We start from the raw sequence: 16,016 nt of genomic DNA on the forward strand, positions 1-16,016 counted from the left end.
ACAATTCTGGTAAGAAAGTCAATGATTTCAAAACTACCCTGAAGGATGGAGCAGAATATGGAGTCAGGCTCCTACAGAGGAGGAGCTCTCTTTTAAGGACAGTATTACTACCCTTGTGTTAAGTACTTTTCATGAAGCACTTTGTCCCAAAGAGGTTCTTTTAAACCTGCTATGAGATGTTATAATAGGAAGGCAGAGGAAGGACTAAAGAAACAAAAAATAATCACTAAAAGATAGATTCTTTCATGTGATGTTCCAGGGATGGACAGAATTCATATCTGTATTATGGAATCAAATGCAATGAGAGTGTCAGACATTGTAATAAGAAGAAGGAAAAAATCAAAGCAAGCAAAGTGTGAATATTAAAATAGCTGAGAGGAGGATGGGATGAACAGCCTAGTACCTACAAAAACAGAAACAATGAGAGATATGTTTCACAATGTTAATATGAACAAAATAAAAAAAAATTCCTTCCAGTAGCACCTTAAAGACCAACTAAGTCTTTAAGGTGCTACTGGAAGGAAAAAAAAAATTATTTTGTTTTGACTATGGCAGACCAACATGGCTACCTATCTGTAAATGTTAATATGAGTTCCAGCAACTCCATGCAGACTCCTGCTGAAGCTAAAATATGTGGTCAGTAAGCAGCTAAATTTGGAAAATGATGGGAAACTTGCTTGAACATGAACATTATTACCTGCAGATGCCTTCACCATTAAGTTAACAGAAGCAGTACATGCTAAATGACTGGATCTGTTTCAATCAAAGCTGCATTCATAACTTACGTTAGCTAAGCCAGGTTCTCAGTCTAATCTACTCTGTAGAAATGCATGTAGGAATATACACATAAGAGATTCAGCCTAGCTTTTCCAACACAAATAAAATTGAACTCTTTAAAAAATTGCCACGTGATACCTACTCCATAACTCTGGTTATTTTTGAACTGTGTTTTCAATACACATTATTGCTGTTAACATACTCTGAAAGTTACTTTGAAAAACTCTACTGATTTGTTTTGCAAGGCCACAACAGGATACAACATTAAGCTTCTTTTAAGAAACCGCTGCCCTGCTAACACTGATGCACTCACTGCATTTTGAGTACATGTTGCCATTTTGATTTTGCTATGGGATTTCTTGGCTGTGCCTTAGTTGGTAGCCCTGTATTCCGCTATAGCCTCTTCCTCCTGCATCAGCAATTAATTCTCTCTTTGTAAAGTTCCACTGATCTAGTCCCTAATGTACACCAACAGCAATGCAACCCCCACCACACATTCACACCTTACCACTTATCCTGTACTACAATATAATATTGTATGCAGAACCACCCCCAAAATGGTACTCTAATTTACCATTGGCAGTAAATGAATAGGCAGCAGACTATGAGAGGAAAGTAACAGCAGGCAGAGAATAGTCATCTCAAACAACAGAGTTCTCTATACGTCCTGGATGGTTAACAAAAAGTATGAAAACGTAAGGCATTACAATACCTTTGAACTTGTGAAAGACAGCCCAGAGCTCAGCAATGTCTGTAGCAAAGGTAATATCTGTATCGAGTACAATGACTCGTTCGAGGTTGGCAGGCAGAGTCTTTGTCAGAACCAGCTTCATCAGCCCATATATCCCAGAATAGTGTTTGTTGGGTATCCAGGACACTTCAGACTAATAGACAGAAAGGACAAGGAAGAGAGAAGGAAGGAAAGGAAAAGACAAGCTTTATTAGAGATAGTAGTTCTTATAAAAAACAGGTTTCTCAGCATTCTTCCTAATGCTTGCCCTTGAAATTGAAAAAAGTGCTGCTCAGTCACCCTTGATTAATACAGATAATTGTTTGGAGGAACAAGGGCTCTGTGCACACTCCAAAGGTCTCAAAAATAGCCAGAGTTGCACATAAGCAGAACCACAAACTGTCACATTGACACGATCTGAGCCAAAGGTGCTAAGATAAGGGGTGGGGGTATTGTTTTTGTTTGTTATTATGTTGTGTATTTTTGTGTTTTATGTTGTAAGATGCCCTGTGATCCTCGGGTGAAGGACAGTACAGAAATTTAATGAAATAAATAAATAAATAAATAAATAAGCCAAATGCAACATTCTGTGCCTTTACTACTCAAACACACTTTGAGGGGGAAAAATAAATAAAGCTTGAATATTGAAGCCCAAATTCAAAATAGTGTGGTGGTGGCTGCTGACTCTTTGAGTTCCACTGGCTTCTGGTGACGTCAGTATCAGCTTCTCACATAGGTTAGCCCAGATTTGTATGCCTGAGCTTTGCAGGTTTCACAACAGTGACAACATCTAAAGGTGGGTTAAAAGACTTGTTGACAAGAAGATCCACATGGAATGTGAGAGGACATGAGTTTCAGAAGAAGATTCCAAAGTCCATCTTGAAGTGATCCAGCAATGAGAGTTTAAGTAAAATAAGGAGTAATCTCATATTTTATGGATTGGTCCACAAAGCTATATGCCAGTGGAGGCAGCAACCACCGTAAGCCTCTTGTCACCCCCTTCATAGGTCTCAGTGGCAGCAGGATGAACTCAAGGGGGTAATAAGAATAGCTGGCTGAAAGTCAGGGCACGAAATGTAGAATTGCAAGGGGAAAGGGGCTAATGAACATTCCCCAGAAGGTGTAAACTCTCCTTACCACTGCCCCCCCATCCCTGAAGCTTCTTTTGGGTTCCATCTGTCAAACATGCAAAAGCCATAGGTCCCATCTGCATCACACTTTTGAAGCACTATGATGCTACTTTAAATAGTCATGAGTTTTTGGGAACATGGACTGATTGTGAAACAGTTATAGGGACTGTAGCTCCTTAAGTGACTATGAGTCACCTGAAAACTTTCAGAACCCCTAACAAAGTACAGCTCCCAGAATTCTTTAGGGGAAGCCATAACTATTTCAAGTGGTATGATTGTGCTTTAAATGTATAGTGCAGATTGGGCCCTGGTCCCACCCCTGAACCCAAATAATTATCTGAAATTCATGCCAATTTTATGGTCTGAAACACAACTGAATTCCTAAAAGCAAGAATAATTTCTTATAACTGAATCACTCTGTCTACCCTTGCAAGATGTAAACTGACTTTGTAGCCATGTAGTGTGCTGAATTATCATCATGAAAGCATCGTGCTTGTAGACCACTGGAAATTAAATACACCATTATGCCAAAGTCATATATCCACTATAGTCTGCCCTGGAATTTGAACTAGAGGAAAACAACGAGGTTTAAACATTTATTCTGAGGACACAGAATAAATCATTTGCATTGCAATGCTTTTTGGATGCTAACTGAAAACCAAAGCGCTTTAAATTAGGGGAGGGTGCTGCCGCTGCATTTAAAAATGAAAAGGGAAAGGTTAATTATTTAAGGAAAAGACAAGCAGGGTCACCTTTTCAGTACAGACCTTATCTCAACGGGATAAGAATGGTTATATTTTGAGACCAGGCACTAACCTATATCAGCAAATGTTTACTGCTTTTAAGTACATTATAGATTATGTCAATGTTATAACACCCAAAGCCTAATTTTACTGGCACAATGTTCCATTGTCAGACTTCAGTTTTGACACTTCCTACAAGGTAGTTTTGAGGTACTACCTTGTGTATTTATACTTTGGAGAACATAACTGAGAAAATCAGTAATTCTTAATTGCAGGATTTGCTAAGCAGATGCAGAGTTGACATACTTGTATCCTATCTATACCCATCCATTTAGTATAGTTCCAAACATCTTCCTCAACCTCCTTACCCTCATTTTTCCTTCAACATCTCCACTCTCTCTCATTTAAAGCTACCACTGGTGTCCAGAGTTTATTTAGACAAAAGGGTCAGGAAAAGGCTAAGAGTCCCTGACTGTAGGGATTTCACTCTGTACTCTTGAACAAGGCCTGCCTTTTATCTTGTACTCTATTTTAGCTCCAAGCATAGAACTTTATTGCACCATGAACAGGTTGTCCACTAAGAACAATGTAAGTGGCAGACCTCTTCATTACAGCTTTAGGGACCAAAGCAGAGCACAGAACCATACAGTTGTTGTTTTGTTTAAAAGGAGGACTTTCTAAAATGAAAGAAATGTGAGCTTTGCAAAAAGAAAGTGAAAAATGGTCTGTATATACACATACAGTGTGATTGACCTTCACAAAAGGTCTCCAAACCAGAGGCAGCACAGATATGCAAATTCACTCATAGCCAAATGCTGCCTGTTGGAAGGGGAGGGGTACCCCCACATGGATGACCTCTCTGCATTTCCACTGCCAGAGGAAGAAGAAATCCAGCTCTCTGGGCTACAAAATTAGTGGGGGAGCAGCAGAGGCAGATGAAGAAAGAAATCTAGTTCCATTGGCTATGGAAGGGAGGAGAAATAAAGCTCCATTCTGGCTTTTCTCTTCTGCCTGCATCTCTCTCTATCAGCCTCTGTCCTCCCTTCCACAGCTGGGGTTTCTTCTTCCTCCATCTCCCTCTGCTGCAACATGCAACTCATCTTTGCAACTGTTGCCCGGAATGCTGTGGCTGCCATCAGAGTTGAGCTGGTATAACTGAATTTGCACAAGTAAAATGTGCGTAAGATGCAATTATACTGTTTGCGAAAAGATTTGTATGCACAATCAGCTCCATTTCATACGCTGCAGTAATATAAGGGCTATATATTTAAAGAAATTACCACAAGGAGACATGTTTAATAGTTACAGCAGGAATTACATGCACTCCCGTTTCAGCAAAGTCAGCTTCTAAATACCACTGGACATGGGTGGCAAAGAGCAAGAGAGGTGTTGGCTTCATGCCCTGCTTGGAGGCTTCCTGAAAGCACATAGCTGACCATTACTGGAAACAGGATGCTTGGCTACTTAGATCCTGGGTGTCATCAAGAAAGGCTGTTCTTACAGTATTACTATCCAGATCTTCCTGCTTGCTTTGCTTGGCAATCCTTCACTTGTACCAATACCCCCTCCCCAAACCCCTCCTTTTAATCCTCACCAAACCTTTGGATTCAGGTAGGTAGCCATGTTGGTCTGACACAGTCGAAATTATATATATATATATATATATATATATATATATATATAATATATAATATAATATATAATATATATAATTATATATATAATTTTTTATATATATAATTGTCCAGTAGCACCTTAGATACCAACTAAATTTGTTCTTGGTATAAGCTTTTGTGTGCATGCACACTTAAGTCACCAGACCCTTACATATAGTGGGAGGGTGGGGTGGGGATTTCCCCCCCCCCAGGAGGGTAGTAGGAGATGGGTGATTGACTCAATGGGTATGGTAAACCTGTTGACGACTGTTAATGACTGCAATTAGTCCTACAGGAAAAAGCAAGGGATAGTATGCAGATGATTAGCATGTGTAATGAGACAGGAATCCAATATCTCTGTTAAGGCCAGGTCTCTCCATAGTTTTCAGTTTAGTGATAAGTTGTAATTCAGCAACTTCTCTTTCAAGTCTGTTTCTGAAATTCTTTTGTAAAAAGTCAGCTGCTTTGAGATCCTGTATTGAATTTCCTGGGAGACTGAAGTGTTCTCCTACTGGCTTCTCTGTCTTGTGATTCCTGATGTCAGATTTATGTCCATTTATCCTTTGGCATGGGATGCGGGTGGCGCTGTGGGTTAAACCACAGAGCCCAGGACATGCCGATCAGAAGGTCGGCAGTTTGAATCCCCACGACGGGCTGAGCTCCCGTTGCTCAGTCCCTGCTCCTGCCCACCTAGCAGTTCAAAAGCACGTCAAAGTGCAAGTAGATAAATAGGTAGCGCTCCAGCGGGAAGGTAAACGGCATTTCCATGCACTGCTCTGGTTTGCCAGAAGCGGCTTAGTCATGCTGGCCATATGACCCAGAAGCTGTACGTCGGCTCCCTCGGCCAATAAAGCGAGATGAGCACCACAACCCCAGAGTCGGCCACGACTGGACCTAATGGTCAGGGGTCCCTTTACCTTTTTATCCTTTGGCATAGGGTTTGGCCTGTTTGTCCAATATAGAGAGCTGAAGGGCACTGCTGGCATTTGATGGCATACACAATGTTAGAAGATGAGCAATTAAATAGGCCTGAGATGGTATGTTTGATGTTGTTGGGTCCTTTGGAGTTTGCCCATAGTGACACTCTCATTCTATTTGCCTGCAGCAAACCCCAGATCACTTTCCTATTTCATGCCACACAACCCTTTCTTGCTCTACCTGCCCCAGTACTGCAAGCCCAACTCACACACCGGCTTTGCTTCCTGCTTGCTCACCCATGCCACTGCAATGCCCTCACTCTCAGCACTTTCACCATTGCAGGTCCAGCACATTCTTGCTCCAACCTCTTGCTGGAGGTCCCTCCCCCCATTGCTTGCCTGCTCTGTCCCCTCTGCCCCCCCACTTGCTTGTCTCACCACTGCAAGTTCAGCTTGCTTACCCCACTGCCTGCCTACCTGTGATGCTTCCTTCATCCTGGAGCATCTGCTGTCCGTCACCACCAGTGTGATAGTGGACTGGTACAAATATAGCAGAGAGATAAATACTGTCATTTGCAAATGAATAATTGTGTAAAAGTGGCAAGAGAAGATCTTGGGGAAACTAAGAAAAGTGCAAGGCACTGAATATTGTCAGCATCAGCTACTCCAGCAGAAGTGATAATAGCAGACTATTAATGAGCACACACACAAATGCATTTTTAAATGAAGTGTCCTTGAAGCTCACTTTAATTTATCCTTCCCTGTCTCTTTATCATAGATGTATTATTTGGCTACTTTGAAATAAATTTGGGGGTAGCTCTCAGAGGTTCCTGGTTATCATTACTTTCTCTGAATAGAAATGAGAACAAAAGAAATGCAATTTAATATTGGATAATAAATTGTACCCATGTATGCAATCAAGAAAACAAGTATTGTATTTGGCAAAACCTATAAGAAAATAAATAAAAGTGCCTCCAGTTTCAGGACACCCAGGGCTCAGGCATTAAATGCTTCTCTTGCAAGCCTTTTTTTGGAAATATTTATTCATGCTAAACATTACATTAACCTATAGACATCTTTATCCTGAAACCAAGCAATCATATTGTTGCACACCACTAGAAGCTCAGAGCAGTGCAAGATTCCAGGGGTTGCAGACACTCACCACCCGGGGTACATTAACTCTCCGAGAAACTTAACTCACTGAAATAAAGGCTGATAAGTCATTGTAATAATTGCTTTATATGTTTTTTATGTGAAAGAATTCCAAGTTGAAGTATTTCTTAAAACAGAGGGAATCTCTTTTCTTTTTCACAAGTAAGAGTCATTTGGATGGATTCAGGAAGGATGTTAAGGACCCAAATTTGATTTTAGAACCAGATTGACAAATGATATTGGTTCAGGCAAGAAAGTTGCTTGTATACTATGCATGTGGACACCTCTTAAGTTAGCATAACCAATTTTTGCATGATGGTTCCTGATGTCAATGAGAAGGTTTTCACTGATGTTTATACAGTGGTATCTTGGGTTACATACGCTTCAGGTTACAGATTCCGCTAACCCAGAAATAGTGCTTCAGGTTAAGAAGTTTGCTTCAGGATGAGAACAGAAATTGTGCTCTGGCGGCACGGCAGCAGCAGGAGGCCCCATTAGCTAAAGTGGTGCTTCAGGTTAAGTATGGACCTCCGGAATGAATTAAGTACTTAACCCGAGGTACCACTGTATATGACTGGATGGTGGGCTGAAACTTTCAAAATTGCACTATTTTAACTACTGGTTTCAAAACCAATTCTTTAGTTTCCTAGAAATCGCAAGCAAAGTGGGATACAAGGTTGCTAGTTATACAATGTGTTAAGTTTAAGTTTATAATCACACACACACACTATATATTGTTCTTACATATTACATGGGTTCAATATCTTTATGCATTTTTGTATTTTAAGATCATGCTTGTGGAAAAAATCATTTGAAGACTATATGAATACACTTTAGGACTACATTTTGCTTATTAATTTTAGATAGCATTCCCTAGTCTATTAAATGAAAAGACAATATTGCGTGACAATACCACCTGCAGTGGAAGATTCATGCACAAAGCAGAGAAAGCTGCGAAAATGATACCTGCCCTGAATTAGAAGAGTCACCTTCAAACAGCTACTAATTCCTTTGCTCTCAGGCTATTACCCATGGCAATATGTCAATGCATGGCTGAGAGTCACTTCTGATTGTTCTTTTAGGTATGTCAATCACTGTGGTGAAACCAGACACTTTTTTCTGAGGTTAACCTTGAACTTATTATGGAAGTTCTCTAGGCCAAATGGCCCCTTGGGAACATGTTCATAATGCCGAATTCATCTCTGCAATCTAAGCCAGCTGTGAACTACAAAGCTGTGTCAATTCTAATTCTTTTTAATGACACAAATGGGAATCAAACAATTCATCACAATTTTGTCCCAGTTTGTGTAAGGTGCCGGGGGTGTGATCTGGGGGATTTAGCAGAAGGACCTAGCCAACTTGCTTCCTGCACTACAAGTAAACTCATGGGTAGAGAGTACTCTTTTTGACCTTTGAATCGAAAGGTCAAAAGCCTCTTCCCACATATATCAACCCTGAGGTCACTCTTTAGCAGATTTCCCTTCTCCAACTACCTCTACCAAATATCTTTTCAGTGGTGGCACCCCAATTATGGAATGTGTTCTCCCCATTGAGGCTCATCTGGCTCCATCTTTATACTTTCTTTGCTGCCAACTGAAGCTCTCTTTTTATATTTTCATACTTTTTATATCTGTGCCTTTTTTATTCTGCTTTTACTGATGCTGTGTTTATATTATTCTACTGTTTTACTTGCTACTGCTGTGATTTTCACATACAGACAAGGTTCACATACAGACAGCTGAGCTAGGCAGCTGCAGTTCAAAGGGCTCCATAATTTAGAGGTGCTGAAAATTTCAGAGAGGGATGGTCTCCCTGTAAGCATTTCATTCCTCCGTTGCTGGATGTGTGATTGTTACATCACATGTCTGTGTTTACTTTCTAGGCCTTTTAGTAAGATGTTTCCTACGGTTCAAATGACATGGCAAACAATAAAACAGGTGTGGCTAAACTGTGACTGTTCAAACGTTGATGAACCACAACTTCCATTGCCCCTGATCATTGACCATGCTGAGTGAGGTTGATGGAAGTTGGAAGTCCAAAGCATTTAGAGGGCTACAGATAAATCAGTGCACAAAAAGAACAATGACAGATGAAAGGATATGGTAGGGACATGATTCAGTGTACATTAATATGTATGAGCATCACATATTCTTTTTTCTTGGGGCTCTATCCTAATATTTCCAAGAGTTAATAAGCAAGGAGTTTAAGGATTCAGAACTGCATAATAAGGGCTCCCTAGGCCACCACTAGTCTATTTCAAATCTGATATCGTGTAACTTCATCCCTTCACTCCCAGTATAACTGCATTTACAGAAACTAGGCTATACAGAAAATAAATAAGAAATAATAAAAAGACCTCAAACTAAGCTTGAAAGAACAAGCAGTAACACAATTACTGAGAGAAGTGCTACTGACAAACACAGAGGAATGCCAGAGTCAACTGTACATGCTAATCATGTTCCTGTCAGATTTTTCTTTCTACAATGCCTGTCTTGGGAATAAGAGTTGCAGATTCAGCAAGCGAAACCTTCAACCTGTCCTGATCTTCAGTTTCAGGGAAAGTGTACTCAAGCAAGTCCTTAAGCGTGGCATTTAGTCTTTCCACCTGCTAGCCAGATGAAGTTAGGGGCTGGAATTCTATTCCTCTGCCCAGACAACCTTAGCTGATTTCCACATTCTCCCACAACCTAGGATATTATACAACCAATTTTCGTACTAAGGATATTGTACAACCAATTTTTGTTATCATGTGTGAAATCTGAGAGCCTTTCTATATACCTTATCGGGTCACAAGCCTCAACTTACAGCCCACTGCTACATAAGCAGGCCCATAATGCTGCAGAGAACAGACTTTCACAGCTGAATAAATGGGTCTTCACCATGATTGTCAATTTGTTAGGGTTTTAGTTTAAATGTATTTGTTGTTGGGGTTTTTTGCATTTTTAATTATTTTATGTGTAAATCACCTTGAGTTGGTGGCTTTGAAGGTGATTTAAAAAAGTATTTGTTGTAAGAACAAGAACAAGAGCAAGAACAACAACAACAACAACAACAACAACAACAACAACAACAACTCTCATCATCTCTGACCATTGGTGATGCTGACTAGGGCTGATGGACGTGGAGTCCAACAACATCTGGAGGGCCACATCTCCACACACTTCCACCCCCAGCCATCATGATGTGTATGTCTAACTCACAGCAATATATTTGCAGCTCCCCAGCAGCAAGTACGAAGATTCTTTTAATTATGGTAACAGCTGATGACATCATTTGATGCAGATTACAGAAGTCTTTACAGAAGCTAAATGGAACAAAGAAAGGTATGCACAAGGTACCACCAACTGAACGTGGTGGACCCTCGTGGAGCTCTTCCCAGGCTACCTGTGATTTTTCTCCAAAATTGCACTGGAGAAAGTGAATAAGACTGCAAAAATCCAGTTCACCCTTCAATTAATACTGGAATATTATGGAATTGCAGGGAGACCTCTTCTGCTTGCTAGATATCAGCAGACAGCTCCATTTTGTGAACATTTTCAGATTGTTAAGAATGTGGCCAGTTGCTCACAATCATTTAATATTTATAAAGCACCTACAGTATGCTAGTAGTACAATATAAATGAGTTGTAGGCTAATGCTCCCAACTTTAGGGTGACCCTTTAGGACGACCTTTCAATATGATTCATTCCAGCTATTTCAGTGCAGAAGCAATTCCAATATATGAGTTAATGACATTTCTAGAAAGCTCAACACCAAGGAGCAGTCTCTGTTGAGAAGGGGAGGAAGTGACAGCTTCGATAGAAACCACCATGTTTAGCAAAAAAGCTTTTTAGTGGATAAGCTATAAGACGCTGTAAGACAATAAGCAGTGTTACACCTAAATTTCTGTTTCACATACTGGCCGTAGATGCTTGGTCAAAAGTAAAAAAGAAACACATTAACCTGAATGCTTCTTCAAAATGATATATAATTAGAGATGTCCTAGAGCTCTCAGGGCATTGGCTGGACAGTAGGAAATCCTTTCACAATAAAGCTTCTATATTTTGTTATTGAAAACAAGATTCTACAGTTACCTCTATCTGATTCCTAGACCTACTAGTAATAGTTTTACTATGGCTATAACTATTTATATGAATGGTTGTCAAGGAAACCAGGTATCAGGCATAAACGTGGAACTTATGTACAATACATTCTGACTGTCAGGAGTGCATGCAGGAGCCAGGCCCTGTGACCAGTAGGGCTTCACAGGATTGGGGCTTTCCTAAGTTTGTTCTGAAGAGGCAAGGTGCAGCCGCACAGGTGAGGCCAATTGGTAACTCACAGTACCTGGTGGCAAGAGCCGGGAAGGGATATAAGGTCAGCATTTCCCTTTGGCTCTTTGCCACAGCAACACACATCCTGACTTGCTGTGTTTGGCTTCTTGACTGACCCTCGGACCCTTGGCTTCTTGACTCCCGGCTCTCAGACCCTTGGCTTCCTGACTCCTGGCTTCCGTACTCCCATTTCTGCTCCCACCCTGCCGTCTTGCCCCAGGTCCCGACGTCCTCAGACGGGACTTCAACCACCCATAAACTGGACTGACTCTATACAAGGAGAAAACAAACCACCCCAAGAAAGGAGCTGATGGACTTTGCACAATATTATTTTTGTAACCCATATAATAACATAATTTGGCAGGAGATGTTGTTTCGTGGAAAGCTGAACACTTGGCCTTATTGCATTAACCATGTAAAACGGTGCAAGACTAGAATTAAAAATACAACTACTACTGAGAACTTCTGCCCAAACTGATTAAAACAACTCTGGAAAAAACCACACATTTTTTCTTGTTTCAGTATACAACATGCTGTGCTATGTACTGTACCTTTGCCTCCACAAGATAACTGAGACAGAAGCTGCAACCACTCTACTCTCAACACCTCTCAAACACAACCTTCGCAATCTTCAACATACCATATGTATGTTGATTGTGAACTAGTTTTATGACTAAGGTAAAGGTAAAGGTACCCCTGCCCGTACGGGCCAGTCTTGACAGACTCTGGGGTTGTGCGCCCATCTCACTTAAGAGGCCGGGGGCCAGCGCTGTCCGGAGACACTTCCGGGTCACGTGGCCAGCGTGACATCGCTGCTCTGGCCAGAGCCAGAGCCAGAGCCGCACACGGAAACGCCGTTTACCTTCCCGCTGGTAAGCGGTCCCTATTTATCTACTTGCACCCGGAGGTGCTTTCGAACTGCTAGGTTGGCAGGCGCTGGGACCGAGCAGCGGGAGCGCACCCCGCCGCAGGGATTCGAACCGCCGACCTTTCGATCGGCAAGCCCTAGGCGCTGAGGCTTTAACCCACAGCGCCACCTGCGTCCCCTTGTTTTATGTCTAGCGGTGCACAATTTTTTTTTTTTTTTATAATAACAAGCAAATTATAAAGTTTTATGACTAGCGGTGCACAAATATTTTTTATAATAACAAGCAAATGTACAATCCTCAATCTGAAACATTCCCACCATCCATACCCATTCAACACAGCTAATGCCTAGCCAACCATTTGCCACAAAAATCACTGAATGCATTAACCATAATTTGCAACCCCTGCATTAAGGGCAGTATAGTATCAAGGAAACAGCAACATAAACACTCCCTCCCTGTCTCCCACTCACATAAGGCCTTACTCTACACCAAGTCTCTCACACAGGGTAGGATCCTTCAAGCTAAAGTAAAATGGTTGTGTAGAAGTGGCTTAACAGGCCACAAAGAGGTGTGTAAGGGATTGTTAGAGGTCAGACATGACAAACATGTATAGGACAATGCTGCAGTCAGTGGAAAAAAATGGTATTGAAGTGTTGCAGATCTGCCTTTATTTGCTCAAGGTGACAGGACATGAAGATGTGCTACTGCAACAAATCAGAACTCAAAATTTACTGGTGTCACGTTCCCTCCTTGGGCCCTTGAAACAAAGTCACATTGTCAGATTCTGAGGGTAGCTTTCTCATTGAACTTCCAGAAATAAAACAGGAACAGATGTATCCTTCATCAGCAGTAGCTCAGGGGTGAGCATCCATATACAGAGAAGATGTCCCATAGCATACGAAGGATTCTTGAAAGGTTCAAGAGCACTTGATAAAAAAGCTAATTCACTTTCCCAAATTTGGTTTTCTGCTGAACAGCAAATCATAAGCATCTGCTCTGTTTATCTGCTCTACAGTGTCCTGCATGGAAGCAATTTGTCCAACCATTTGACTATATGAAGTTTGTGAGCAAATTGACTGCCATCTGGATAGAAAAGCAACCTGGAAAGAACTTAAGCTTCTTAAAAGCATGGTATTCTCCAGATTTTTCAGACTACAAGTCTCCTCATCCCTGATCACTGGGTAGGTAGGCAGGCTGGGGTGGATGAGAGTTGTAGGCCAAAATATCTGGAAGGCACCACATTGGCTAGGATGAGTGGCAGCAGCCATCACAAGCAAGATACTAGTAAAGCCACCTCAAACAATGGAATAAAGTCTCTCTTGAAGTTGTGAAAATGAAGAGAAAGGAAGAAACTCTGAAGGAAAAGTTTGCAGTTTTAATTAATTAATCTCTTGTGTATGGATTCTGTGTTTTAAATAATAATGAAGCCTCAATTTTTCTGAAAATGCAGTCCTTGGCAGGAAGATACATCTAGGTCAATATTTGTCTGCTGCTTAATATGTGAAACATCCTGAAGTCATCTCTTTCAATTTTTTTAAGTGAGAGTATTTTCTGACATATGATCCTTCCCCTTTGCCATTTCTTCTAATTATAATCTGTTTTCACTTCCTCCTAACACATGGAGTGGTTTGAAATTTCCTTAATTAGCAGAGCAATTTGCTAAATTTTGTTTCTACCTTTTTACGGGATTTTAATCAAGTTTAGCATGGAACTGATTTGATATGGCATACAAATTACTGCCACAACCTTCAGATGCCTCTGTCTTCAGATGCCAAGTTTCTAAACATTTTCATACAAACTGGAAAAAAATTTTTTTGGCTGCTTCAAATCATTTCCCTGTCTGGAGTATGACTACTTGGGTGTGGCTTTTGTCACTCAAACCTTGTAACTGGGTTGGGTGAGTCATGTGGCACCTCTTAAGACCATAATTGGCCCCCAAGCCTCTAGTACAGGCATAGGCAAATGCTGCCCTCCAAATGTTTTGGGACTACAGCTCCCATCATCCCTGACCACTGGTCCTGTTAGCTAGGGATGGTGGGAGTTGTAGTCCCAAAACATCTGGAGGGCCGAGTTTGCCTGTGCCCGCTCTAGTTGCTGATTCTTCAATTATATACAATTATGAACAGGGTGAACAGACAACAAAACAGCCTTTGGATTATGATGGCATTTTGTTTTACTTTACCTTCAGCTCATCTGCATCATAGAAGTCTATGCGCACTGCAGGCACCATCCAGGTCTGGAAGAGAGTTGCCAGGATCTGTTTTGCAATGGCATCTGCAATGAGGTGGAAGTGAAGAGGGTTCCGTCTGATGGAAACAAAAGAGAAGGAAATAACACTGGTAAGAGCTTCGAGCTCTGTTTATAAAAGGAGCTCTCCCCATTTACAACCCATACTCCTTTATAATAGGTGTGTGCAGCTGTATAATGAGCTGGGATATATATATATATATATATTCCATTTTAGTTCAGTTGTGGTCTAAAGCTCTCTCATGCATTTGCTCCTTCAAAGGCTATTAATTCTCTCTCTCTCTTTTGTGTACTGAAAGTGCTAGTCTGATTTGCTTTGAAGTTTCTGAATTACCTTGTGCCGACTTGGTGTAATAAGAATGTCTCTCCCCCAGCTCCCCAAAAAATAGAAGAATAGAGGATAAAGATTTTTTTTTTTTTGTCAATAACCAACACTGTCACGTCTATGCACTTAGTGACAAACTTACTTCTAGAGTAGCATGGAGATCTCTTATGTGACCCTTATGTCCCTTGGGATATGATGGAATTATAAACATCAGGTTTGCACTCCCTCATATGCTTCCCTTTTTAGGAGAAGCAGAACATTCCACAGACAATCTCAAAAGGAACAGATGGGAAGAGATAAACCTGTGTCTGAAATGCACCACTGCAGGCAAGGGCTCAGATGACTGAATACTACTTACACCCTGCAAACAACCACCACTGCCTTGCACCGTTCTAGCCTATTGTTCTTCCTGACATATTATTACTAATATTATTATTATTATTTATACCCTGCCCATCTGGCTGGGTTTCCCCAGTCACTCTGGGCAGCTTCCAGAGAAATATAAAAACATAATAATACATCAACCATTAAAAACCTCCTGATACTAGTTTTAAGCGTGCAGATTTGGTTCTTCTCTGCTCTTCAAGAACTAGACCTTAGTCAATCTGTGTGATTAAGTTGCATGGTAGGACAAATACTGCAATTTATCTACCATTGTGCAACTTCCTACTAAGCATGGAAGAACAGAAAGAAAAAGCCACTAAAACAGCAGATGGTCCAATTAGCCTTTAGCATCCTTCTCAAACCTTTTCCAGTCTTCTGAATGGCACAATGTGCCCTCATTTACTTGGAATTTATAAAGTTAAATAGTTGTATCTGTCAAGTGCCATTCTTCATCCATGATGGGATGCTTTATAAGGTGCCGCAGTAAGAGTGTGTTTGGCATGATTGCGTAATCCTAGTACACTTTAATTTGGTTGACCCAAAGTACTGCTCTCTTTCCTAATGTCTAACTCAATATAGTAATTTAGAAATGTCTGTCTGGTCCTTTTTGGTTCCTCCTTATGTGTTCTATGGACATTTAAAAGCAAACAATGAATAAGGTCAACTAGAAACAAATGGGGGCAAGGAAAACAGAGAACCATTATGACAGTATTCACCATAAGGAGTGCATATCTTCAGTATTCAGGATGTAAAGGACATAAGCAAAGGTTCACA

General features: G+C 40.9%; 1 protein-coding gene across 1 annotated transcript in view; it reads right to left on the minus strand.

Moving 5' to 3' along the window:
- LARGE1 (LARGE xylosyl- and glucuronyltransferase 1) overlaps positions 1–16,016 on the minus strand; it is a 250,247-nt gene that overhangs the window by 143,516 nt on the left and 90,715 nt on the right. Inside the window, exons 4-5 of the mRNA XM_079992447.1 lie at positions 14,469–14,592; positions 1,490–1,661 (exon numbers count right to left, since the gene is read on the minus strand). Of these exons, the coding sequence (XP_079848573.1) occupies positions 1,490–1,661; positions 14,469–14,592 (296 nt within the window). The remainder of the gene's footprint in view (positions 1–1,489; positions 1,662–14,468; positions 14,593–16,016) is intronic.

The sequence above is a fragment of the Podarcis cretensis genome (genome assembly GCF_951804945.1).
Source record: "Podarcis cretensis genome assembly, chromosome: 10".
Lineage (NCBI taxonomy): Eukaryota > Metazoa > Chordata > Lepidosauria > Squamata > Lacertidae > Podarcis > Podarcis cretensis.